The sequence below is a fragment of the Haliaeetus albicilla genome, chromosome 27 (genome assembly GCF_947461875.1).
Source record: "Haliaeetus albicilla chromosome 27, bHalAlb1.1, whole genome shotgun sequence".
Lineage (NCBI taxonomy): Eukaryota > Metazoa > Chordata > Aves > Accipitriformes > Accipitridae > Haliaeetus > Haliaeetus albicilla.
In genome coordinates this window covers 3214147-3239003 of record NC_091509.1, presented here as the reverse complement: position 1 = coordinate 3239003, position 24857 = coordinate 3214147, and the positions used below count along the sequence as shown (strand labels likewise).

The 24857-nt window shown below is 40.1% G+C and overlaps 1 protein-coding gene across 2 annotated transcripts in view; it reads left to right on the top strand.

Annotated features, from left to right (window-relative positions):
- The window catches only part of CTNNA1 (catenin alpha 1), a 120193-nt gene that overhangs the window by 19291 nt on the left and 76045 nt on the right, over positions 1-24857 (top strand). For both annotated transcript variants that reach the window (XM_069772639.1, XM_069772640.1), the window contains exons 4-7: positions 6654-6820; positions 7616-7735; positions 9784-10050; positions 13311-13514. In XM_069772639.1, the coding sequence (XP_069628740.1) occupies positions 6654-6820; positions 7616-7735; positions 9784-10050; positions 13311-13514 (758 nt within the window). The remainder of the gene's footprint in view (positions 1-6653; positions 6821-7615; positions 7736-9783; positions 10051-13310; positions 13515-24857) is intronic.

The window sequence follows — 24857 nt, the reverse complement described above, 5'->3', positions numbered from 1 at the left end:
ACTGGGCAGATCTGGAAATTGGATGTCCCAAGTAGAGATTGGGAAGAGAAGCAGAAGGGCTGATTCTTTGAAGAGCATTTAAAACTCAGTTTATGCTAAAAAGTCAACTTCCCATCCTGCCTATAAATGTTATGGAAGTACGTCTCAAATATGTCAATAACTTCTTCAGTATTTGAATGTATACAAAACAGCATTGTAGGAGGAAGAGCTGAGTGTTGACTTGACAGAGCCAAGTGTCTCAAATATGCAAAATGTAAACAGCAACAAACAGAATGCGAGGACCTTGATTAAATATTCCAGGCTTCCTCCCCCACAACTAGTGTTGATTTTTATAATTTTCTTTTTTACTTTCTTGGAGAAGGCCTGCAAGAAAAGCCTATGGAGCTGGCTTACTCTAAAATATGCACTAGTAAATATGTTGCTCATAAATCATTTATCATTCTTCCAGTCATGAGCCTTTTCTATGCTTCGGTGAAACCCAGTCAACTGGTATTAACGGTGACGGCTGCTGCTGCAAAAAAAGGAAAACTCATTAGCATTAATTACTTGTTTGTACCAGAAGTTGCACGGTGATGAAATATTAGTTGAAAATGGTTCGAAGTTCTGGACGAGCGTGGTTGACAAACCAAAGAAAGATCAACATAAGAAGGCTGTAATATAAGGGGCTAATTGAGTTGGCTTAATTTAATAACAACAAACAACAGCAAAAGAGACCCCTTTGTCTTGAAGCCTTTAATTCTTGGTGCTTGCTTGATTGCTGCTCAGAATTGAGAGTCAAAGCTCATCTGTGCGTACCTTCAAATGACTCTTAGTGATATTAGTGAGCAAGGGTGCTGTACTCAGTCCTCAGGATTGGGAAGTTCCGTTAGCTGAATTTGTAGTTGCATATTACAGTGAGAAGCTGGTAGGAAGGAGAAACTGATAAACAAACCTTCAGGATGACCCTATCACTTGTTTTTTGGCCCCTGCTTGATTTTGAGACTACACGTAGACTTGATGCCAAAACCTCCCTGCTCTGTTGATCTTTGACAGAGGAGGTGGTGTTCATAGCTGCGAGGTGCTGGAATGAAGTGACTTCCCACCTTAACGTTGTTTCACTTCTTCCCTTTTCACTGTTTGCAGCTTGCATGAAATCTGGTGCATAGAGAGGATAGCTGTATCTGTTTTCTGAAGCTGGATGGATGATGATTAGACTTGAGTGATTTGCCTGAATACGTCTTGTGCCCACCACCGTTTGTGGGAATGCAGTCACAGCAGGGCTGGGCTGCTGGGGCAGCATGACTACGGATAAAAGCCTGTGCCCCATCATGGTGCCAGTGTTCAGTCAGGTTTAGCAGAGCGGCTCTTCATAAGGAAATTAAAAAACAAACAAACCTTTGAGGAAATTAGAAGCAAATGGTGAAAAATGAGATACAACAGAGGGAAGGTTTATTGTTGCCAATGCCCAAGGGGAGGATTGCAGTTCTCAGTAGTGCTAGTAACAGGGAAGAGATACAAACTCTCAATGTACATGTTTATATACAGTCCATGCACTTCAGAAGTGTTTCCAGCATTGTGGTAGACCAGTTGAATTCATGAACTGGGGAAACAAGGGAAGTGTAATACAAAGCCTGTGTGTGTGCTTGGCAAAACTTCCAGGTGTTGGTGCCTTTATCTGCCTTTTGCAATGGGTGGCAAAAGTGGAGAGGAGAATCTGGGTGTCTTGGTCAGCAGCAGGGTGATCATAAACCGGCAGCATCTGCCTGTCTGACGGCAGCAGTAGGATTATAGATGTATAGCACAATTGATCTTCAGCAGAAGACAGGAAAATAGAATTAATAATGCCTCTATTTAGAGTAGGGAGCGATTTAGTTACCATAATAAAAAAAGATGAATGAATGTAGACAGAGGTTATGAAGATGATTAGGACAATAGATAACTTGTCTCATCAGAGAAAATTAAAATTTTTTTTTTTAGCCTAGCAAGAAGAAGATTGAGAGGGTACATGATTTTAGTGAGTACGCTTGTTCATAAAGTCCCATTTGTTGGGGGTAAAAACAAAGAAGTGAAAAGAGCTATTTAGAATGAATGATAGTATGGCTACATACTAAATCAATATAAGTGGATCTTCAAAGTCTTCCTGATTTTTACAATGGAAGAATAAATTACAACTTGCTTTAAATATTAAACAAGTTCATGAAATATCCTAAAGTAAGATTCCTGGCCCTTTAAAGCTTTGGACTTTTGACTTCTTTAAAGTACTGAAACTTCTTAAAATAAAATTTTGAACAGAATAGTGAAGACAGAGAATCAAAGTGTTTTTCAGAATAGATCCTGCTGTGGTTATAGAAAAGACTTAGGACTGGGAAAATATCTCATGTGAATGTCTTGGGTTTCAGCATTCTTACAGCATTTGCTATGCTAATTTCAGCTACTGGAGTTTTGCTGGGTAATAGAGGGGGCAATATTGGTCTTGCCCAGTCTTACTCCGCCCACTCTAGGCTCTTTGGGGCTTTACCTTCTTTTGAAGCAGCGAAGATTGTGTGTGGAAATGGTCAGCTCTTCTGGTGCTGTTGGGAGGTGTTTTGGAACTGAACCAGTTTCTTACCCAGGTACTTGGCACTGAGACAAGATGCAAACTGTGGGTTCAGGAAGGAAATTTCTTTTGGGTCAGGTTGACCAGGCTCTTCCTGTTTTCTTGGAGTATGGGTGAGCATAGTTCACTGCCTCTATATATCTGTATGCTAGTGCGAGGAGCCAGGGTATTAGCTATGCTCTTGCTGTTGTGTTTTTTCCTATGGTAATTTTGCATAAAAGGCCAAAAATTAAAGCTTAAAATGGAAAAGCTTAAGCCTGTGCACAGGGCTTAGGTAAGAGAATGGATGAATGGTCTTGTGAATCCTGTGGACTTTGATGGTGTTTCATGGTTGCAAATGCAGGGCAGCGAACCTACTGATTCAGTGTGGTGTCTTTCTGCCCTGTGTTTCTGCACAAAGCTTTCTCCAAAACTGAACAGTGAGGCAGATTATGAAAGGGTAAAATGTTTTTTCAACTGTACTTCACACAAAATGCATGGCTTAAGGATTTCCAAGGAACAGGAGGCCAGTTGTGGAATAACTTGAAGTTAAACATTGAATTCTTCTTGGAAAACTCAACTTTAAAATTCTGTTGTGACCAGTTAGCTTAATTTCTTGGAAGTGTGCAAAGTGTTCTCAGTTGTTTTCCTGCAATAAAAATGTTTTAGGAGTGTACCACTTGTATTGGAAGTAATCCTCCAGCCAAGGACTTGAGATGTTTGAAAGGCCATAACCTAAGGGAGCTCTGAGACAGTTCTTGGCAAACTGTAGGAGGAGTGATGTAGGCAGTATGTGGATTTAACTGAAGACAAGATTAAGGAATTGAACCATTTGTTGCCATAAGTGTCAACTCCCATGTTGATATGGCAAAAGGAGATACAGGGCCTTGTCCTTTATAGTGGAGAGCAAGGACAGTCTGTTGTGACACTCATGGTGGACATTGAAGATGGCATTAGTGTTAAGATAAGACTTCAGCATCCAGAGTAGTAGAGTCTTTAAACTCTGATTTCATGCTTGCCTATAAGGCAAGCATGAGGGGAATAGGCAACCTCTAAGGAACTGTGATAGGGTGTTACAAGAAGGTAGAGGTATGGCCTGATGGCACTCTGTATTTCTAATACTGCAGGCAAAGCAGCCTGGAGATGGGCTTTGAACTGGAAGGTGCTGAAGGGTATGAGGTGATGTGTGGGCATGAGTTTCTAGCTTGGAAAAAAAGCATCAGTGCCTGTGTGTGTCCTGGGTCTTCCTTGCCTTGCCTGTCTTTTCTGCCACTTTCCTGTTCCGTCAGTGTTCGTATAAAGAAAGCCCTCTCTGTCATGGTCATCATGTACCGTGCTGCTGAGGAGGATTAATAGTGCTGTCTGAAAGTGCTGTCAGACCCTGTGGGCATGGTGGGAATGAGACTAGAAAATGGTAATTTTCTTTTGATGGACTAAAATCTTACTATTTCTGAAATGGGTTTTGTTCCATTAGATTTAATTGAATTCTTAGTGCTTTATTGACAAGATCATAGTAATGGCTACCATTGCCTCTTCTTTTCTTGACTCTGTTTTATTATCTTTCCCTTGTAATATCTAGTGAAAATCTAAGGTTGTATTGGAGAAACAGATTACTCATATAAGAATTTGTACCAGCTGTATAATCTGAGTCTCATAGTCTGACTCTTCTGCAGTGTATTTCTTTTAACTCTTGAAACCCTGCTTTCAAACTTGCTGTGTTACCTCTGGCTCAAATTTGAAAATGAGAGGATTATGCTGGATCCAGTTTGAACTGCTAATGTGCACACATAATGCAGTAACTGCATACTTAGGCCAGGGTGGAGTTCCCTCTTACCCTTTGAATCTAGCTAAAATAACTACCCCATGTTGCTTTTCTTTGTAAGAAAAGTCTGAAAGCCAGCTTTCTTTAATTTGCAGAAAAAAATATGTATGCAACAATTTTAAATATAATTTTCCTTTAATTCTGGGAAGCTGGTTGTCTTTTGACACCCTGACAAGCTGTTTGAAACTCACTAAATCTTTTAAAGTCTCTGGTTCAAATAAAAAGGAATAGCATTTTATTTCAGGACTGGCTTGTAAGTTTGCAATCTAAGAGATGGGTAGAGGATAATTTTGGGTTAGCAGTTTCTGAGGTTCAGATGAAGCAAGTGGCACCTCTCTAAGTTGTTTTAAATAGGAAATAAATGAAAACAATGTTCCTTTCTTTTGGGAGTTGGAAATGTGGGAATTTTACATATAGGTAAATAAGGGCGGAAATATTTGTAGTGAATTTTGGTTCTGGCATATATCTTTAAATCCTGAGATTATTAATAGATGTGATGGTGACACTAATTTCACTATTATTAGCATCTTCTAGAAGGAATAAAAAAAGGGTTATGTCAGCTATGTAGGGATTTTATAATCTTATGGCTGGTTGCAGTTTTTCAGCACTGGAGATGCATTGTCTTTCACCCATCTGGAAATCTGAGGCTTTTAACACTTGTTAAAATAATGAGTTGTGTTCCTCAAAAAGTTGGGTAAGGGATAGCTTTAGATTGATATTTATAGCTGGTCTGTACTTGGACAGAAGCTTTTTTCATATGTCACTGTACTGAAGTAGCATATTTTTTATCTTAAAACGTTGTATGCCACTCTTCATCGTATTATTTAAGATGATGGAAGGGTGTTACATAGGAGGGAGCATTTGAACAAAATTGAGTGTCTTGATGTAGTTGCTTGGACAGGCTGGCAGCTGTGTTTGGGTTGTATTTGGCTGTGAAGGTGTAGAGTGCTTGGGTGCTAGAAACTATTCCAGGGCAAGATATTAATTGCTTAATGGTAAGTGTGTGGATGGTTAATCCCAGGCTTTCCAGTTGTAGGTATTTTTGAGTAGTTAAAATAGGAGCTAAAAAAAAAAAAAGTTGTTAAAATAAAATTGAAGCACTTCACATACTGGGGATACACTGCACTGAGTGCCTAGCTGTGGGAGCAGGCAAGCCGTTGGCAGGATGATGCCACTGCATTGCCACCCCGTTTGGTAGTGGGCTTGAATGGAGTCACTGTCACCTGTCACTTTCACCTGTGAAGCACTATTTGAGGTTCTTTTCTTCTTATCTGAGATGTGCTATTTTTGTTTTAATATTTGGCCATACGGACACTTTTTCATACAGGTTTGGGAAGCCTCTGACACAACACTTAGTTATTCTCCTGCTTTCTGGTCATCTCTAGCTGCCTGCAAATCTTTGGCCTTGAGTACCTAGCGTTTTCTAAACTAAATCCTAGCTGTTCGCCAAATGTTTCTGAAATGCAAAGAGATCCAAGAATAATAATCTGGATTCCAAAACTTGCTGCCATGTAGGAACTGTGGTACTGGAAGAAAAATGCTGCCCCAGAAAGTGGGGGGAGAAATCCAAAATTTACTCCTCTGACTACATGTAGACATTACTTTTATGCTTTCTGAATGCCTTCTGGAGGAATTTCTCTAGCTGTGTAAAGTGGCCTTTGCTTTTCATAGTTAACCAATTTGCATTGTTACCATCTGAAACCTAAATTCTTTCCTCCTGCACCAGATGCAGACCCACAGGCTATGAAATGTTGAAGCGTTTTACTAAGCGGTGCCTTGCTTTGAATGCAAACCAGGGCATATCCAGCCAGGTCATCGCTCAGAGTTGTTTACAGTCCCATGAGCTGTGGCATTTGCTTGCGTGTTTACAGTACTTTCTGCTGCTTTCTGCTTAACTCCTACACACACACAAATCAAAGCTTTTGCTTAAGCTTTGAAAGCATTGTAGTTTGTGAAATAACTGCAATCCTGCATGTAATAGTGAAGACAGGCTGAATTTGCCTCTCCGGAGGATTCTGGCTTGTTAAAACACCTGCACAATTAGAAATAAGAATCAAAGCGTTATTTCTCATCCCTTCCTGCCTGCACAAGCCCCTCTACGGTGATACCATGTGGTAACCACACTTAGAGGTAGCTACACACAGTCTTAATTGCTGGCTGTGTTCAAGCAAATGCATTTTGTTTTCAAGACTTAGATTGGCTTGCCCAGGAATCCTTATAGCCCCTTAAGAAATGCTGTGTGGTGTGAAAGTCAGACTGTCTTGTCCCCTTGTGCAGGTGACTTGATGAAGAGTGCTTCGGGGGAGTTTGCAGATGACCCTTGCTCCTCTGTGAAACGAGGGAACATGGTCCGAGCAGCACGTGCCCTCCTCTCTGCTGTTACTCGACTGCTGATTTTGGCTGATATGGCAGATGTCTACAAGCTGCTTGTTCAACTTAAAGTAGTAAGTGTAGTTCTTTGCTGTGATTCACTTTGCTGTGCCTGGCACCCTAGGTGTGATCTGTCAGGTGGCTTTGTTTCATGCATGCGTGCTGACCCTGGTGTGTGCGCTGTCAGCGGCTCGCTTCTGGAGCAGGGAGGTTTTTAGTGGTTTTCCTCTGAGCAAAACATGTGTAATGCATGTTTGTCACTTGTTTTTACAGTCATTGTCAGTAGATTTTGACATTGTGTTGCACTTTATTCTGTACTTTTAGTATTGAAACAAAATGCACTGTGGTCTGCAACTGCAGGTGATAACCAGCTTTTTTCATCTTGAAGAAATAATTTGGCTTTCTTATAACTAGTACTCCCTTGTAGCTGCTAGGGATGAGTAGCTTTGGTAGACTAAATAAAATTGATATGGCATATTTGAGGAGGCCTTTTCTTCCCATGAGCAAGAGGGTGGGTGGGTGATTTGTACAGAATTTGAAATTAAATGAGATTTGATACTGGGCCTGCTTTTGTGGCAGGGCTTTGAGGACTCTCTTTGTGCCCTTTGGCCACTGCCGCAGCTCTGCCAAGGCCCTGGGCTCCTTCATACTCTTTCAAATGCGTGTACTTGGCTGTCTCTGGTAGCTGGTGACTATGAAGTAGTAGCTAACCCTTGAGTGCTATTAGCTTTTGAAGTATCTCTCTCCAACAAAGAAAAGGGGGCAAATGAAGATTGCTTTCTCTGTCTGCTATGAAGTACATTCTGAATTACTTCCTGAACTGTGGACTTGTATTACTTGGAAAAATATGTGCATATATGTTCTTTTAGGTGGAAGAAGGTATCTTGAAGCTAAGAAATGCTGGCACGGAGCAGGATTTGGGTATCCAATACAAAGCCCTCAAACCAGAAGTGGACAAACTTAACATAATGGCAGCCAAAAGACAACAGGTATAGTGATGGCAGCTCTTTCTTCCGTATGTTATTTCTTCTTTTTCTTTTTCAAAATAAGAAACTAAGGCAGCCTCGCTGCTCTTGGACAGTACCTAATACTGCTAATACTTTTTTGTTACTTTTTTTAACTTTATTGCTGAGTACTTTCTGTTGCACTCTGCCATGTTTAGGAAATTTGAGCTTGCCTAGTAAGCAGAAAGTCTGCTCAGCTGTAGTGTACTGCTTCTGACAGAATTTCTTCTAGTAGTAAACATTTGTTTATGTTAATGCTTTAGTACCTTAATTAAATGCTGCTTCCCAAGGCTTGCACTTCCCACTTTGAAGCAATGCAGGTGTGGATAAGGAAAGAGAACTGAGATGTGAGTAGGTGCCTGGTGCACTCACCACTAGACCACACTGCCTTTGTGGTTTGCACAGACAAACCGAACATGTCCATTTAAAGAGGGAGGAAAAGTCATGGCTGGGCACAGAATTACAACTCTTTCCAAGAAAGTGAGTGGCAGTGCTGGTTAGTCTTGCACAGAAATGCCCATTTGAGAAGGAGTTTAAAATCATGTTTGTTATGTGTATGTTCTGTGTTTGGATAGCTTGTGCTTAAGCTTAAATTGTGTGTAAAGTGTGTTTTGTTCAATAGCACTGTTGTGACTCGTGTAGGTAAGTTTTCAAAAGAAAGCAGAGATGTGGGCAGTCCCATTTATCAGAAATAGCATAATTCTTGTAGAGCTTTTTTTGTTTGTTCCACTGATACGTACAAACCAAAATTGCTTATGCACCTCTGACCCTGCTTGGTTTTTTTGCACAGATTCATCTTTGAAAATAAACTGGGTACAGTCTAAAATGGATTGCCAGTTGGTTATGTATCTAAAATCTGATTGCAGTAAATGGGAGTAGGGTTGTGATGGCAATGCAATAAATGTTCTTAAACTGCTTTGTGATGGATTGTTCCACACTATGGGAGGTGGTTGTACTAAATCTGTGAATCTGTACGCCTGCTTGGAGTGCCCTCCCTGCTTAGTGTGTATCTTATAAAGGTCACATATTACCCATTCATTTTGAAGAGTCTGTCAGGTTTTTTTTTTTTCCTTTTCTCAGTAAGGCAGTCCTCCTCATTTTCATCACCTCTTTGTTAGATTTAAGAGGTAACTTCAAAATTATGATAATCTAATAACTGTGTTTGTTCTTCCTTTTATAAACTTACTGCTTGTGCTGGACTCAGAAGCTTTATCTAATCATAGTGCTTCTATTCCAAAGCGGAGGTGATGGTGCTTTAGAGAATTGCAGCAGTGAGCGTTTGGGAAAAGACATATGGACTTGCTTGCTAATCTTAAATTAGTGGTAATTACAGTCATTGGATTAATCTCGTCTCATTGGAGATGAACAAGAAGTTGAATGAGATGATATAGTTGTTCTTCTGAAATTAAGTACCTGAGTTGAGGAGAGTAAACTCCATCTTCTAGGTGTGACTAAAGAAAACATTCTGGTTGTGAGTCTTGAAGTTTAAATTAAAGAAGATCTTGCTTCTCATGTGCAAGTGCAAGACAGGATTGTAGGGGAAGCCTCTTGTTTGTTTCATAGTTAAAAATTAGCTTGGTTCTTAAGTTATCTAAAAATGTAAGGTATTCTGTTTTGAGGATTTAGTTTTCTTTATGACTTTTTTTTTAGATGTAATGCAAACTGGATGGAGTGGGGAGAAAAATGTGTGCTCGCAACTTCTGTGTCCTCCTGATTTATAGGTGTTACTGGCTTTCAAAATATTAGTCCTCTACTGTGGAGAGGAGCAAAAATCCAACCTTAGATTTTGAATTGTGGAGTTGTGAATTGCCCTACAGTATTTCTTTCTTTTGTCTTCATGAAGCTGTTGTGTTTTGAAATTAGTTGAGCCCTTAAGAGTAGGGATACTCAATCAGAAGATAGTTAGATTTGAGCATACTAGGCAAAGAACGTGTCTGTCTTTTGAAGATGCAGGGAGACAGTGTATGCATGTTAAATGTGGGGAATGTTCTCAAATGCTGCTTTTTTTTTCTCCCCTTTAATTTTCCTAATAGGAATTGAAAGATGTGGGTCACCGCGATCAAATGGCAGCAGCCAGAGGAATTCTGCAGAAGAACGTTCCCATTCTTTATACAGCATCCCAGGCCTGTCTGCAGCACCCTGATGTAGCTGCTTACAAAGCTAACAGGGACTTGATCTACAAACAGCTTCAGCAGGCGGTCACAGGCATCTCAAACGCAGCTCAAGCAACTGCATCAGATGACGCTGCCCAGCAGCAGGGTGGAGGTGGAGAGCTGGCTTATGCTCTGAACAACTTTGATGTAAGTTTTGAACCCTTTGTGTGAAAGAAGTAGTAACTCCAACTCTTGTATTTGTTCACCTCATTTACTAGCAACAGCTTGCTTTTATTTATATTGCCTGAAAGATCATTTTCTACTGAAATAGAGCAAGTCCCAGATAAAGTAAGCTTTTATTTTTAAAAAAGTCTTTTTCCAAACTAGGATTCATGGAAATATAGAAAGTTATATATGTGGTTCTTGGTGATTGAAGGCTGTCAAGTTAAACTAGCTCTGAAATAGCAGTTAGCCTACTGCTACATTAGATGTAAGGCCTTGGTTTATTTGAAATTGATTATTTCATAATATATATATGTAATGTATTCTTGTAGGTGACAGAAATTACTTATTAAAAGTGAATAATGTATTTGGAATTGCCCAAACTACCTATTGAGAGGAACATGAAGTGGGAAGTTTAATATGATCTTTGGTTGGGAATGAAGTCATTTCACACTGATGTGTTGTACTGATCTGTCATATTCTTTATCTTGCATTCAGTAAGTTACTGAGGATAGCCATGCATTTTTACTGAGAACACTTTCTTTTTGAAGCCAGTATTCTGTGTCTACCACTGATTCAGCCTCTGAATTTTAAACACCTTGGCACTAACTTACCTCTAAAACTTTATTTAATATTGCAAAGCCATCACTCAAAGGTGTTTAACTCTTGGTTTTGCCAGATATTGCTCACCTTCTCCTTTTTGCTCTTGCCACTCTTGTTCCTCCCCTACGTTACTTTCTCTGCCATGTTTCTTTTACCAGGATAAAGTACTGTTTGAGTTTTCCCTGTGTCTGGTGTGAAGCCTTTCTTTGTGATCTCTTGGGTAACAAGAGAATGTTGTGGTTGTCTTGATCTTTGACTGTGATTTCAGTTTTAATTCTGCTTTTCTTAAATTCTATCAGTTGTATGTTCAGCTATGTAAGTCTTAAGAGTGTGCCTCAGGTTAGCACCCAAGGGTTTGCAGGTTTGAGCAGGTATCTGTGGGAGGGGAAGGCAGGTCCTCTAACAGCACACGATGTTAGGGACTGACTTGGGTATGTAGAACTGAAGAGGCGATTCAGTTCAGGTTCATGGATTGGCTAATCTAGCTCAAACCATTTAATGCAGTTTTTGATACATGGCCATATTTTACTATATGAACTTTCTAATATATGGCCGGAGACTTTTTTTGAGTGTTGCGGTTCACATGGAGCTTTTGAGCTTTTAGTTCCACTTTGTGAGGCTCTCTAATAGCAGCAGGGCTTGTTCAGCAGGCCAGCTTCAATGTGCGTTGTGTGCAATAGCTTTGTCATCTCATTCCTGCCAAAGGAGACTGACAAAACAAATGTGTTCAGGTTCTTGGCAGATGTTATCCCTGCACTTCATTTCCTGCTAATGTTTAAGTATTATTGTGCTCTTGCAATAGAGGCTTTGCATGCACATGCCCCCAAATACTCCAGTGTTTTTACTGTGATGGTAAAAATATTAAATGGCTACCAGAAGATAACAAGATAATCATTATGTCTGGTTTTGATGGTGCAGTTCTGGAGTTGTAGCATACTACTGTATTATCCATACGGCTAACAGTTTCAGGAACAGTGAGGAGCGTGTTGGAGAATGTGTGTCATGTTCTAATCCTCTGCAAAGGTTGTGTGGTTACTCCATAGGGAGATGAAATGTGCTGGCTGGCGGGAGAAGTAGTGGTTGTGACGTTGCTGTTGAAGTTAGCTGGCGTACAAAGTGATTGCAAAAACTCCCGTTTTAAAAAATGTTGGGGCTTCTTTTATAAAGAGTTAGCAACATCCTTCCCTCCTGCCCCTGTAGTGGAAGAAAACCCGCCCAAATCCTAAACAAACCACCAAATCTTGAAATGGCCAAATAATTTTTCATTAATAAATTGCAAACCTGTTTAAATAAATCACCTGAAAGTACTCACAAGGTGATAAATACTTGTACTGGTTTTGGCTGGGATAGAGTTAATTTTCTTCATAGTAGCTGGTATGGGGCTGTGTTTTGGATTTGTGCTGGAAACAGTGTTGATAACACAGGGATGTTTTCGTTACTGCTGAGCAGTGCTTACACAGAGTCAAGGCCTTTTCTGCTTCTCACCCCACCCCACCAGGGGGTAGGCTGGGGGGGGCACAAGAAGTTGGGAGGGGACACAGCTGGGACAGCTGACCCCCACTGACCCAAGGGATATTCCATGCCATATGATGTCATGCTCAGCATGTAAAGCTGGGGGGAGAAGAAAAAAGGGGGGGGGATGTTCGGAGTCATGGCATTTGTCTCCCCAAGTAACCATTACACGTGCTGGAGCCCTGCTTTCCTGGAGATGGCTGAACACCTGCCTGCCCATGGGAAGTGGTGAATGAATTCCTTGTTTAGCTTTGCTCGTGTGCACGGCTTTTGCTTTACCTATTAAACTGTCTTTATCTCAGCCCACGAGTTTTCTTACTTTTATTCTTCTGACTCTCTCCCTCATCCCACCAGGGGGGAGTGAGCGAGTGGCTGTGTGGGGCTTAGTTGCCAGCCGGGGTTAAACCAGGACAATACAACACTGCTTCTTCCTGGTGAACTTCTATGTTTGGTGATATTGGCCCCTTGAAAAGCAGATACATCAGTACTGCTGTTTCAGCCTTAAGTTTCTCAGTATGAGCTGTGCTTACTAATACTCTGTCAAGAGAAACCTGTGATCATTTTCTGCCGTGAAGAAATTGATTTCTGTGCTGTTTGAAACATTTGTGTTGATGTTTCACTTCGAGAACTTCTGAGAATACTGTTGTATTTACCTGCATAATGGTGAAGAGAAGAAAGACTGGATAAACTAGGACAACAGAGCACTATATATAGGGCTAATTTTGGATGTTTGTTTTCCTTGGTTTTTTTGTTCATGATGGGATAATTGTATCTGACAAGTTAACTAGTGAAGGCATGTCCGGATTGACATCTAGTTAAGACGAGTTCTGTACTTTGAACCATATTTGTGCTGGCACGTTTGATTTTTGCCATTCATTTGGCTTCCTGTGGCCAAGTTTTGTTTAGCTGTCAAAGCAGCACAAGAAATGACTAGCAATGTAATCTGCTGGGGAGCCTTTTAGTAATTTTACAAAACTACTCATGAAAATCAACCTCGGTGCCAAAATTGTGTGGTGTTTGCCTTTTATGCCTGATCAGGGGTTTGCTGTAGATGTTGGTTGTGTTGATGACTTAACAGTAACTTACTGCTTGGTCTGATTACTAATTTCTAAAAACCTTTATTTTACTAGAAACAAATTATTGTGGATCCATCGACCTTCAGTGAAGAACGTTTTAGGCCTTCCCTGGAAGAACGCCTGGAGAGCATCATTAGTGGAGCAGCCCTGATGGCTGATTCATCCTGCACACGTGATGACCGACGGGAACGTATAGTTGCCGAGTGTAATGCAGTGCGACAGGCCTTGCAGGATCTACTTTCAGAATACATGGGGAATGTGAGTATCTTCTGTTCTGTTTGTTTAGTTTGTGTGGTTTTTAACTCCATGTGATTATCTAAAATGTGGAATCAAAGCTGTGTGTCTTCAAGTTGGCTTGTTTTGTTCCCGAACAGAATTTGAACAGTAACGAGTAGTCCTGAAATGTTTGTCAGGAGGCAGGATAAAACATAAATCATGAATGATACTTATCTTAAAATTGATCTCTAGTCTTCCAAGCAAAGAAGACACTATTTATTATTATCATCATAAAGTGTTAACCCTTTGGCACTGTTTTTATGACTGTTAATATTGGTTTGTGGAGAAATTCAATAGAACTAGTCTGTTTTTCTGCCTTGGCTTACATAAGGTAACTTGACTTATGGAAAAAGTAGTACTTCTTCACTTCTGTTAAAGCTTGGAATGTTTAACTGTGTCATCTTTTCAGCTAAAGGCATAGATTCTCAGAATCAAGTTAATTACTGTTGCTGCTCAGTTTGAGTAGAGGTGATGTATGAAGTTAAATATTTAGTAAGAAATCCTGAGAACAGTTTGGTACAAATATTAGACTCCAAGGAGTGTTTTGCCAGTGCTTAGGTATCTAATGCGCACACAGGATCGGAAGCCTGAGAGTGTTTCTATGGTTGGAGTAAGTGTCATGTCATATGAATGAGCTTCTGCATTTGAGGGCATAATGATACAATATTGGACTTCCCTCTGTTGCCTCTTTGTTCTTATCCCGGTAGGTTTTAATCTGAATAGCTCTTGCTGTGTTGAGAGATAAGGTTAGGATATCATAAGATTTAGACTATGTCTAGTCTTTAAACTTCAATACTGTTAAAGTTTATTTCAGAAATAAAGTTGCAGCAATGGCAACAACTTAAGCAAACTTATGTGGCTTGTAGCACTGCAGCAAGTAAAATTGTCTGAAGAAATCTTAATGGGATGAGGTGAAGTCTTATTTATGCTTTTGAGTGTGAGTTGAAACTTAGTTCAGAGATACTTTTTTTTAGACAGTAGAATTTATTTAGGAACATCACTGTTATGTACCTTACCTCCAAATCTTTTGGCAAAAACTACTTCAGTGTAGAGTAAAACTGGTCCAAAGGCTGCCATGTGCAGATTAGGGTGGTATAATTTGGAGAGCAGGTGCAGTGTGTGGTAGAGAGAAAGTAAAACAAGGATTTCTGTTTATGAAAGACAAGGACAAAGTAATTGAACAAAACTGAAAGCCAAGTCTTATATAGCCTGCGGGCTGAGCTAGGTACTTCATGTAGTCTGTCTTAATTGCTTGTGAAAGTAGCTTGCGTTCAGCATTGACATTATATAGAACTTAAGACTGCAGCTGGGAAGCAAGACGCTAAGTTGTGCCATTTAAACTTCCTTTCAGAGCAGGGTGTTTTATTAGTATATGATGCATCTGTAATAATCCCTCAAACACATGTGCTGCTGGATTGGATGAAGCCCTATCCGCATGATTCAGAATAAAACATCCACAAAATGCTAATCAAAAATGTGGAAGAGGTAAATGCTCGGTCTTGCACGTAAGAGTTGGTTGCATTTCTCATTGAAAGTTGGTCAATACCTGTGTAAGACTGCAGAGCTTTGGCTTCCATTGGCAGAAATGCCTAGCCTCCTTCTCGGCTGTGTACTGTTGTCTCTGATATGCAAGTTAAAGTAATCACACTGAGATGGAAAGAATGTATTCTCTCTGTTATCTCTTTTAACACATTGTGAAATTAGTGGAGCATACTGAATTCTTTAAAGTCACTTCTATGTTATGATTGTAGACAGTGTAGTTGGGGATATGAGATTAGGAATTCAGTGAAACGGAGTGGAAAAAGCAATTGATAAATTATGGTGAAATGTGGGATGATGTGTAAAAACCCATACTGAGGGTAGAACCCCCCCCCTCAATGATTAAGCTGAAGAATGAATAATAGTTGGGAATCTAAACAGTGAAAAAGGTTCGATACATCTACAGGAAGAGTGACGATGTGCTGACTTATAGTAGTGGTAGAGGAAATGTCATATCATGTATATGTATGATATACCCACAGCTACAGTACCCAGCCATCTCCTGTTGTGCTTTTCTCCAGTCTCCCTTTGAAGAAGGAAATGAATCAGGCATTAAATCTGTTAATTGCACAGCACTTGCAGTGCATCATAAATCCTATGTGAGTGCTGGAATAAGAGGTATTTATTGGCCAAGTGTAAAAATTCAGAGAGAAGATTGGATGAAGAATATATTGGAAAGGTTGAAGCATAGGAATGTCTCTAGGCAGATTCCCTTTTAGTTTTAAATGACTTCTGTTTTAGTGACTTCCTCTAGCTTTTGGGTTTTCTTTCAGATCTCTTGCAATAAATAGGCTGTTTCCTAGACAGTTTATAACTCAAAGTTTAGTGTTTTGGACCCATAGTTTAACTGTCTCTCTGGGCCTGTCCCCAAGGGTCTGTAAGTCTGCAAACATTGCAGGCTGTGTTGCAATGTGTGGCAGAAGTTTCCATCTGAATAACAGTTTTCAGTAATAAATGGAATTGCAGGATCTCTTGACCCCTGCTGCATCTGCTGGCACGGTGATGAAGCCTGTGATTATGCCCCTAAAAGAAGGGCGAGATTTGCTTGCTCAGTAGTTTGTTACAGAAGTTTCTATACCCTTTTCCTAACTTGGTTAAAATTAGATAAAATTGCGTTTTATTTCCTTTTTCCATCTAGCACACCTGTCTTTCCATTTTCAAGAGTAGTCCAACTTGGTCAGACTAAATTTTGTACATGAAGGCCAGTATCCTGTCTTGACAGTGGTCAGTAGTGGATCCTACAAGAAAGAGGACAGTAACAAGGGAGGTGTGTAGTTTTACTTACCTGAAGTATTCCCCAAGTGCTAGTGTCTGCAGCTTGGATACTTCCAGAGCTGGTGTTGCTGACTGCATTTAATGGCTCTTCATAGACTTTTCCCCAATGACTCTGTATAGTTTCTTTCTGAACCCTTATAAACTACAGCATCCATAATCTTCATTAGCAAGGATTTCTCCTGCTTAAACAGGTGCTATGTGAAGAAACATCTCCTTTTGTTTTGAAGTAGGATGACCTGCCTGTTCTGCTGGGTGTTTCCTCCATCACGTTTAGGAAAAGACTCTGAGCAGTTACTCCTTGCTCATCCTGTTCTATGCCACTTAGGTTGTTTCAGAGCCATATTGTGTAGGAGACTTGAGTCTTATCTTCCCCAGAATGAAGTGTCCTAGTTTTATTAGGTGTTTGCCATGAACAAGATATTCAACACCTCTTCTCAGCTTTGGCTGTGCCCTCATTATCAAATAGCATGGTGGATTCTGAGGGGGTTTGTAAAGTGAATTAGGGCTTGATGCCTGGGCTTATCTGCATTTCACAGAATATTTCATCAGATGATTTTAGCCTAATCCTGTGGACTGGGTGCTAGTTAGCATTTGCTGTGATAGTGGCTGTCTCCTTGTTTAGATTCACTCAGAGAATCCAGCTCACGTGGGCCAAGAAGGCTCTGAGAGGAGAATCACAGTGTGGGAAGTGGCAGTGAACGGGAGATGAGTTTCTAAAGTGCACTTCTGATCTGAGCCAAAATGCTGGTGTAGACACATTCTGCGATCTCCTCCTGTGCCTTGTCTGGATGTTCAGAGTCTCTTTGCGATTTGGGGACCAGAACTGCATCTGCCATTCAGGATTCAAGCAGTGTCATGGTATCTTCTGCTTTTGTTCTGTAGTTCTGTACTAATAACGCCTAACACTTGATTTGCTTTCTGATAGCTGCTGAACACTGAGGTGGTATCTTGATGAAACTGCTGCCATCAAGATTTAGCTTCTGAGTCATAGAGGGAGAAGTCTGTTTCTGTGAATGTGAAGTTAGATGGTCTTTCCCTTGTGCATCACTTATTACCTATGTCCACTGAACTTCATCTGCCATTTTATTACCCAGCCTCTTGGTTTATAAGCCACATTCCTTAAAATGCCAGCTGTTCATCCCTTAATTGTAGCATCTGATTCTTTAGCTTCCCCACCCCCCCCACCCCATCTTCCACTTTGCCTAGGGAGAGCTGGTTTCCGTTCTGGCTTTTGCTCAATTCTCATGATTCCAACAGAATATATTTTTCCTTTTTAAACTTGCATTGCAGATAGCTCGTGGATTGAAATAGCAAACATGAATGTCTATATGCATTTGATTTTTATTACTTGGAGTAAGCTGAATTCTTACTGCTAGTGCTGAATGGCAGAGCAAGAACAGCAAGGCCTAAAGATTATTGATTCTGACTAGTGTTGTAAAAGCAGAGTAGTCCAAGGTCTTGGATCTGGGATCAATTGCCTGGAATGCAATAAATTGACCACATCAATCACAGCTAAGTTTGTAATATATCTAATTGACGGCAAGGTGCAGATCTTTGTGTGGTCTGTTGCAGTCAGGCATTCTTGGTGTGTATTTTTACTAATTAAATGAAAAAATTTCAAAGCGTATTTGAGTTTAGTTGGACATGGATACCAGGCTTAGGCAGGGGAAGAGGACAGAACAAAGTATCTGCTTGAATGAGGTTCAAGATTAATAGTACACCAATGAAGAAGGTAGTAAGAAAGCTAGGATCCTAAGTGCAGCCATATAACAAAATACAACAGAAACAGTCTTTTGTGTCTAACTCCATCATCTTGTGTGTGTAGACATTGACTGGTTATAGTTTGCTCCAAATAAAAAAGTATGAAGCAGAATATTTTTTTGATACTACTCCCAATTTATCCCAGTGTTTCCTGGGATACTGCCACACTAGCAGTTGGTCTGATACCTCTCCCAGTGTAGGGAGCAGGTACAATTCTTGTCAATGTCTCTGCTTTTCTGTACTGTACTAGTCAACTCTGCCTCAAATTTATACATGTAGTTTTCATTGCGGTTACATTGTCTAAACTACTTAAAGTGAATGCATAAATAAAGAACAGTGGGCTGATAGAGCTGAAATACTTAAGCATTTCTGAGAAGTTGGTATGTAGAATGGAGAGGTAAGAAAATGTGTCTACAGGCACAAAAATCCACAAACTTGAAGTCATGACAGAGTATGGGCTCTGTGCTGTAACTCTCCATGGGTGTTGTTAGCACAGAACTTGGGCAGCTTGCCTTGATTTTTAGCTGCTGTGTTAAATATAGTAAACATAAGAGATCATGGTTTTTGAGGTTGGGGTTTTGAAGTTGGGGTTTAGTGGCTTAGAAAGTGCAGGCCATTCGCTGGAAACTTAACCACAAGTTTCCAGTCTGCTCTCGGTTTGTCTACATTGAACTTGTGGAAGACATCAGTTACCCAATTGACATGCAAGACTGGAAATAAAAACTTCTGAAGCTTTTGAAAGTCCATTTTTACTGCCTGATGCAAGTGCCCTGTGGGATGGGGACAGTTCAGCTTCTGTCCATAAGCACTGTTTTGGAGCCATTCAGCAGCAGTGATCAGAGGTGTCCAGTTCTGTTTAGTATGCAGAGAAATGTGCAGAGAGCTCTCATTTTAAGTCTGTTCTGTACCCCATCAATTTCTAATGCATATAGCTAGCCTTTCATACACATACCAGTAACTTGAACATGTACTAGCATAAACCTTTGGAAATTCTAGATTGGCTAGTGTGGAATGCGAATCCAGAGCCCCATTGTGTACAACATGCTCTTGTACAATAAAATCCCTTGTTACTACATTTGGAAATTATAAATCATGTTACATAAAGTAGCTTGACATGTCCTATTTCAATGGGAATTTTAATGCTTTCATATTAACATTCGGACTGTGTCCTTGACTGTCTGGCTTGCATTAGAGGTGCTCGGCAGCAAATGGCGAAAAACCACTGGAGGCTTGTTTCATTCCAGGCATGAATTATTTCAGCTGATTCAGTCGTTGTCCTGTCCCCATCCTCCTCCCCCCCCTCCCCGTTTCCATCTTCTGTTTGGCCTCAAGTGGTTGAGTACCATAGGTGGGTGTGTTTGGGGCTGCGAGGGTTGTATTTCTTTCAGTGTTAGATTTTAATGTAATTTACAGTTGTACAGCACAACTTGAAGGTAAGTGAGGTGGTTGAACCCCAGGTTGCTGCACTACACTGCCTAGTAGGAATTCTTGCATGCTGGCCAGTGTGGTTTAGCTCTCAGTATATCTGAAGTAGGTCTCAACACTTCTGGTTTTAGACTCAGTGGTCTCATAACTTGCTAAATGCTTGGTTTGCACCCTGTTTCTGTGTTTGATGTGCTTATGGAAATGTACTACTTCAAACAAGTACTGTTTCCTCAATCTTAATTGCACTATTTTGCTTTTCTTCCCTAAGCTTCTTTGAGCATCTCTAATGCTTGTAAATGAACGGGCAAGAAAGTGCCTTCCTTATCTGCTTAGTATCTTTTGAGAGAAATAATTTCATCTTCAGAACTACCAGCGAAGGCTATTTCTACTCCTGACACTTGTGAGATGTGTTTTCATTATGAATTTGCCTATTAATAATGTTCATCCACAGCTTTGTATTCCCATCAAGGATCCGAGCGTGGAAAGGAAAGCATCTGAATTTTCACATAACTGTAAAACTTATTTACAGCAAGCTTCTATATATTTGATAGGGCTCTTGCATAGTCCTTTTAATGAAAGCAACTATTTCTGTGGAAATAGATGTGAATTAAAATGGCAGACTGATCTGTATTTATGATAAAGATGCTGATAAAAATTCTGCCTTGAGATAATCTACACTTTCTTTTTTAATATTGTTTCTGTCAGTTTAAGATGCTTGAACGCTGATGTGATGGACATGGTTTGAAAGCCTGGATGGATTTTCCTGTCATGGACTTGCTGTTCAGTGAAGAGAGCTATGCTGTTATGCTGGGCACTAATTTCCATAGACATTATCAGTTTGACAAAGATGCTGCTTTTAAAAACAAAATGTTTCTGAAGTGATAGAGTTTTTAAGTTTAATGCTTACAGGCTGACATAGAGTAAATAATTCAGCATACTTGGAGTGAAGCCTGATTTTGGGCCACAGAAAGAAGCTTTCAGGTTGCTTACCCAACATCATCCAGGTTTGGGACTTAGCATGGGATATGTTTTCAGAAGACATTCTGGGAACTTTTTTTCTTTGGTAGTAACACAAGGGCCAATGGAAATAAATGGAAGCCAGCTCATGCAAAGCTTTATCAGCTTCGTGAGCTTTGGCTTTTAAAGTTTTTCAGAGCTCCCTGTCATCCCAGCAGTTACTCTGAGCTCATCCTGATGTGCATGTGGAATTGCTGGTTTAGAGATCCCAAATAACTGCTGCGATGAGCATGCTTGGCCTCAGAGGGGAGGAAGGGCAGCACATCTGGGCTCCAGTTGTTTCATCATGGCTGGTGGTAAACATCAGTGCAGCCAGCCTCAGCTGAGGCTACCAATTCGTTTATGCTAGTGGCAAAACTTGAAAGTCCTGAATACTTTTTCAGGCCCAGGGCAGCATTTGTGCTGTGCAGTGAGAAGGCATTTCTTTAAGGAAGCATATGGCTGCCTTAATGCCTACTTAAAGAAACCCAACAAAGCTCAACATTTGCACTTGAAGTCTAGTTCCAGCACAAACTTAACAGTCTATTTAAATCTTAAATCATTGCTCTTCTCCATCCCCTACCTTCAGCCTTTGCTGCTTGTTTGGCACAAAATTGCTAGTAACAACTCTTAAATTGAATAGATTTAACAGTAGCTGGGACTTAGTCTTCATTGTCTTGTACAGCAGTACTCAACCTTGCAGTCTTTCCATGCTTTTCAGCATTTTGATTGTAGACTCTTAATATATGTAAAAGAAGGAAGGTTGCTGCCCTCACTTAGGATGCTTACTCCGCTCAAGCGTGCAGCAGAATTGAAATCTAATGCTATCTCTAAACTGGACAACTGAGTCCTGTAGATACCTTGTATGGCAGTGAAGGCTTCCATCTTACCCAATCCCTCCTTTCCTTCCACATCCCTTTAGGTTTTTTTAAAGGTTTGTATTGATGAAATATCTATTTTTCCTTTCTTGTTAGACATAAATCTATCTCCAATATTAACACATATCTAATATCTTCTAATATTACATTATAAATCCAGACCTTTCTTATTGTAATGTTGATCAAATAACATTTAAGATTGGTGGAAGGAAGACCTGAAATAATGTGTGCATGCTTGTTTGTGATATGGCAGTTGGCATTTAGCAGCATTTTACTTTTGTTGAGCTGTAAACCATTTTACATAAATATGCTATAATGCTATGCATGGATTCTGCTTTAAAATTCTGTGGTTTGTGACTTAATTGATTTGAATTCTACCGTTTTGTAGGAAAATATTTTAACTCCATCTGCCCACATAAGATTAAATATTTAGTCACCCCTAATGAAGCTCATTTGGTGATACTTGAGTACTCTCTCAACGCCAAAATCGAGGAGTATAGATGGAACAGAGCATATAAGTTTGCACAATTGACTACTGATCTGTGGATAAACAGTCTTTTAGCCTCCAGCAGGATCATGCTCTCAGTGTGCAGAAGTATTACACACACAACTGGGCTTTTGAATTTTTCTTGTTGGAGGAAAGGGATGATGGAATTATTACAAAGTTGGAATACTACACTTCTTGCATTACAACAAAATACTTGCATCTCAAGTCCTGGACTTCCCCTTTTTTCTTCAGCCTTGACCTAATACAAACTCTGCGTTAAGTTCCTATCTTTCTGCAAGATGGGATTCAGAAGACAATGAAGTGAGAGAATGAGGACAGTCGCTGTCTGTGTACGCACGTGTGTCTGTTATTGTCTGGTACCGCTTATATCCTCTCCAGTTCTCTGGTGATATGCAAAACCTGTTGTGCTCTTTTTTTTTTTTGCTTTCCAATACCTTTTCACCTTTTTTATAGATCCCGATGCAAGCAGCAGAGGTCTTGATGAGAACCCAGAATTTCTGTTCTAGATGTGGTGTTTAATACCTAGACCGTGCTCTGTGCTTAACCTGTTTTATCCTGTGTAAGAAAGCTGATGTTCTGTAATGCTTGTAATGTGTCCTGGAGCTTTAGACCTACTTTGTCCCAGAAAGTCAACTGAATCAATACAGAATAATTAATGTTTGTGGCATATCCAAGTAGTGGCAGCCCTCTTGAATGTAAATAGAGGTGGAAGAATGACTTAATCCTTCTGATGTCTGAGGAAAGGATGAGGGTTAAGCTGTATCTTGGAAAGCTGTTGAGGAGAAAATTTTGGCTTCCTTCTGGTCTGCGCAGGGACATGTTTCTTCAGCAGGAGGGACAGGAGTGAGTTAGAAGTAAATGGGCAGAGGAGAAACCGAGCAGAGACAACTTGTATATGCCAGCATTAAAAAAAATTTCTGCTGAAAGCTATTTGAAAAGACTTACTTCATGACTTTGGAGACTGTATACTCAAAAATTATTCTTGCTGAATTGGCACTCTGAAAGAGTGGTTTCTTTACAATAACAGCAGCAAACATACAGGATTTCAGGCCAAGAACTTCCTTGCAAAGTGTGCTAAAAGATGCGGTTTCCTCAGCACCAGTTAAAAAAAGTTTTCTGTGGGCATCAGGCCATAAGGGGAAAACCAGGGCATTTGCAAAATTAGCAGTAGTCAGTGAAAAGGCAAGGTCACATGGTTCTGAGCTTGTTTTCACAATAACTATGTCTTTCATAAATTGAGTGTATTTTTCTTTAACGTTTGTATGTTTCAGGTTGAACGCAAATGTTGTGTGATGTGCAGCCATTTGTGGATTATTGACTTGTACTGCATATATGTTAACCTCTGACTGTCAAGAAAAAAAGTTTTTGCTATTCATTGGGTGCTTTACTGCTGCCATATGTGGCCAGAAGAAAAAACTGCTTCTCAGCTCAGAATCTCTTCTGTATGCCTGAGGTGCTGTCATCTGTGGTTTACTGAATATGATAACTTGAATTGACATGATCAGTTACTTTATGAAACCTGCGGAAAGAACTTGGAAAATGAAGCCTGGTAGCTATTGGGGGGGATGGGGGGGAGGGAAGCTTTGAAAACAAAAGGTTCTTGGTTTAGAAACTGTTTCACTTTGTAGGTATGGTATCTTGAGAACTAACTATTTCTGTGGAGCAAAGGAAACGCAGGTGATGTGGGAGTGTGCAGTGAAATAACTGGAGAGAGATGAGGTACAGTTCTTGTGGATGTAAACAAGTTAGTCTTGGTGGTTGCAGAGTGATTTACCAGCTCTGCTAGGCTAAGGTGTTCAGGCAGCAGGCGCGTGCCCTTGGTGGGGGGGTTCTCTGGCCGCCTAGTCCTCTCTGCTCCTTGCCTGCTTCAGATTTTCCTTCTAGCTTGCCTTTCATCTGCTGCATTTTAGGGAGTATATTTTGGTTTTATATTTAAAAGATGGACTCCTTAAAAAAGAAAAAAATTACCTTTTATTGCCTTTGTGTTAAGTTGATTGAATTTCAGACTAAGGTTCCCACCTACTAGTGAGGCAGGCACCTTTTAGTTTTGTGGGGTTTTGTGTGGTGTGTTGTGGGGTTTTTTTATGGTTTGGGTTTTTTGTTTGTTTTTGTTCTGGGTTGTTGGGGGGTTTTTTGTTGTTTGTTTGTGGTTTTTTTTTTTTAATAACTGACAGATTGAGATTTGTCCATGTAGTGTGAGGCTGCACATAGGGGCAGTTTGGGGGAGTAAGGGCATTTGTTCTTAAACTATTCAAGACTTCAACTAATTCTGGTACTGTTAATTTTTTTATGTTGTCTTGATGTATGAATGTAGTTGCATAATTTCTTTCAAAATTAAAATAAATACACACAGAAATATTAAACGCTGGAGATGCTGAAGTTACCTTCCTGTGTCGTCTTTAAGATACCCCTCATTATGTGCTTGAGACTTATCTATATTTTGAAATTTCTTTTTCTTTCCTGGTATCAACTTGTGACCATTTGTATTGACATGTTTCAGGTTCATTCGAGATGTTAATTAGCAACACTGGTATATGATGTTTTTTAAAAAAATCCTGTTTCCTGAGTAGGAAGGTAACTCTGGGACTTGTTTATAGCACACACAGTCTGTCCTGTATCTAGTGTTGGAAGGTCTTGATGGATGTTTCTCCTTTTCAAGCTTCCCAGCAGTTGAATTACAGCTGTGAATGTCAGTGGTGGCCCAAGTCATATACTTCCATTTGCATTCTGTCCCCATGTTTTTTAATCTAATACTGTACATTACTTTTAAGTATGCATTAATTTTATTCAAAACATCTGAACTAAACCCCAGCAATTAATTCTACTTGTAGAGGTTGAGCAGCTAGCTGTGTTATATTGCCCAGGTGGCTTCTGTGTCTGTGGCTTCAGTTTCATTTCCCTTTTTTCAAAGGATTTATGTGTGTATCTTCCCCACCTCACCAG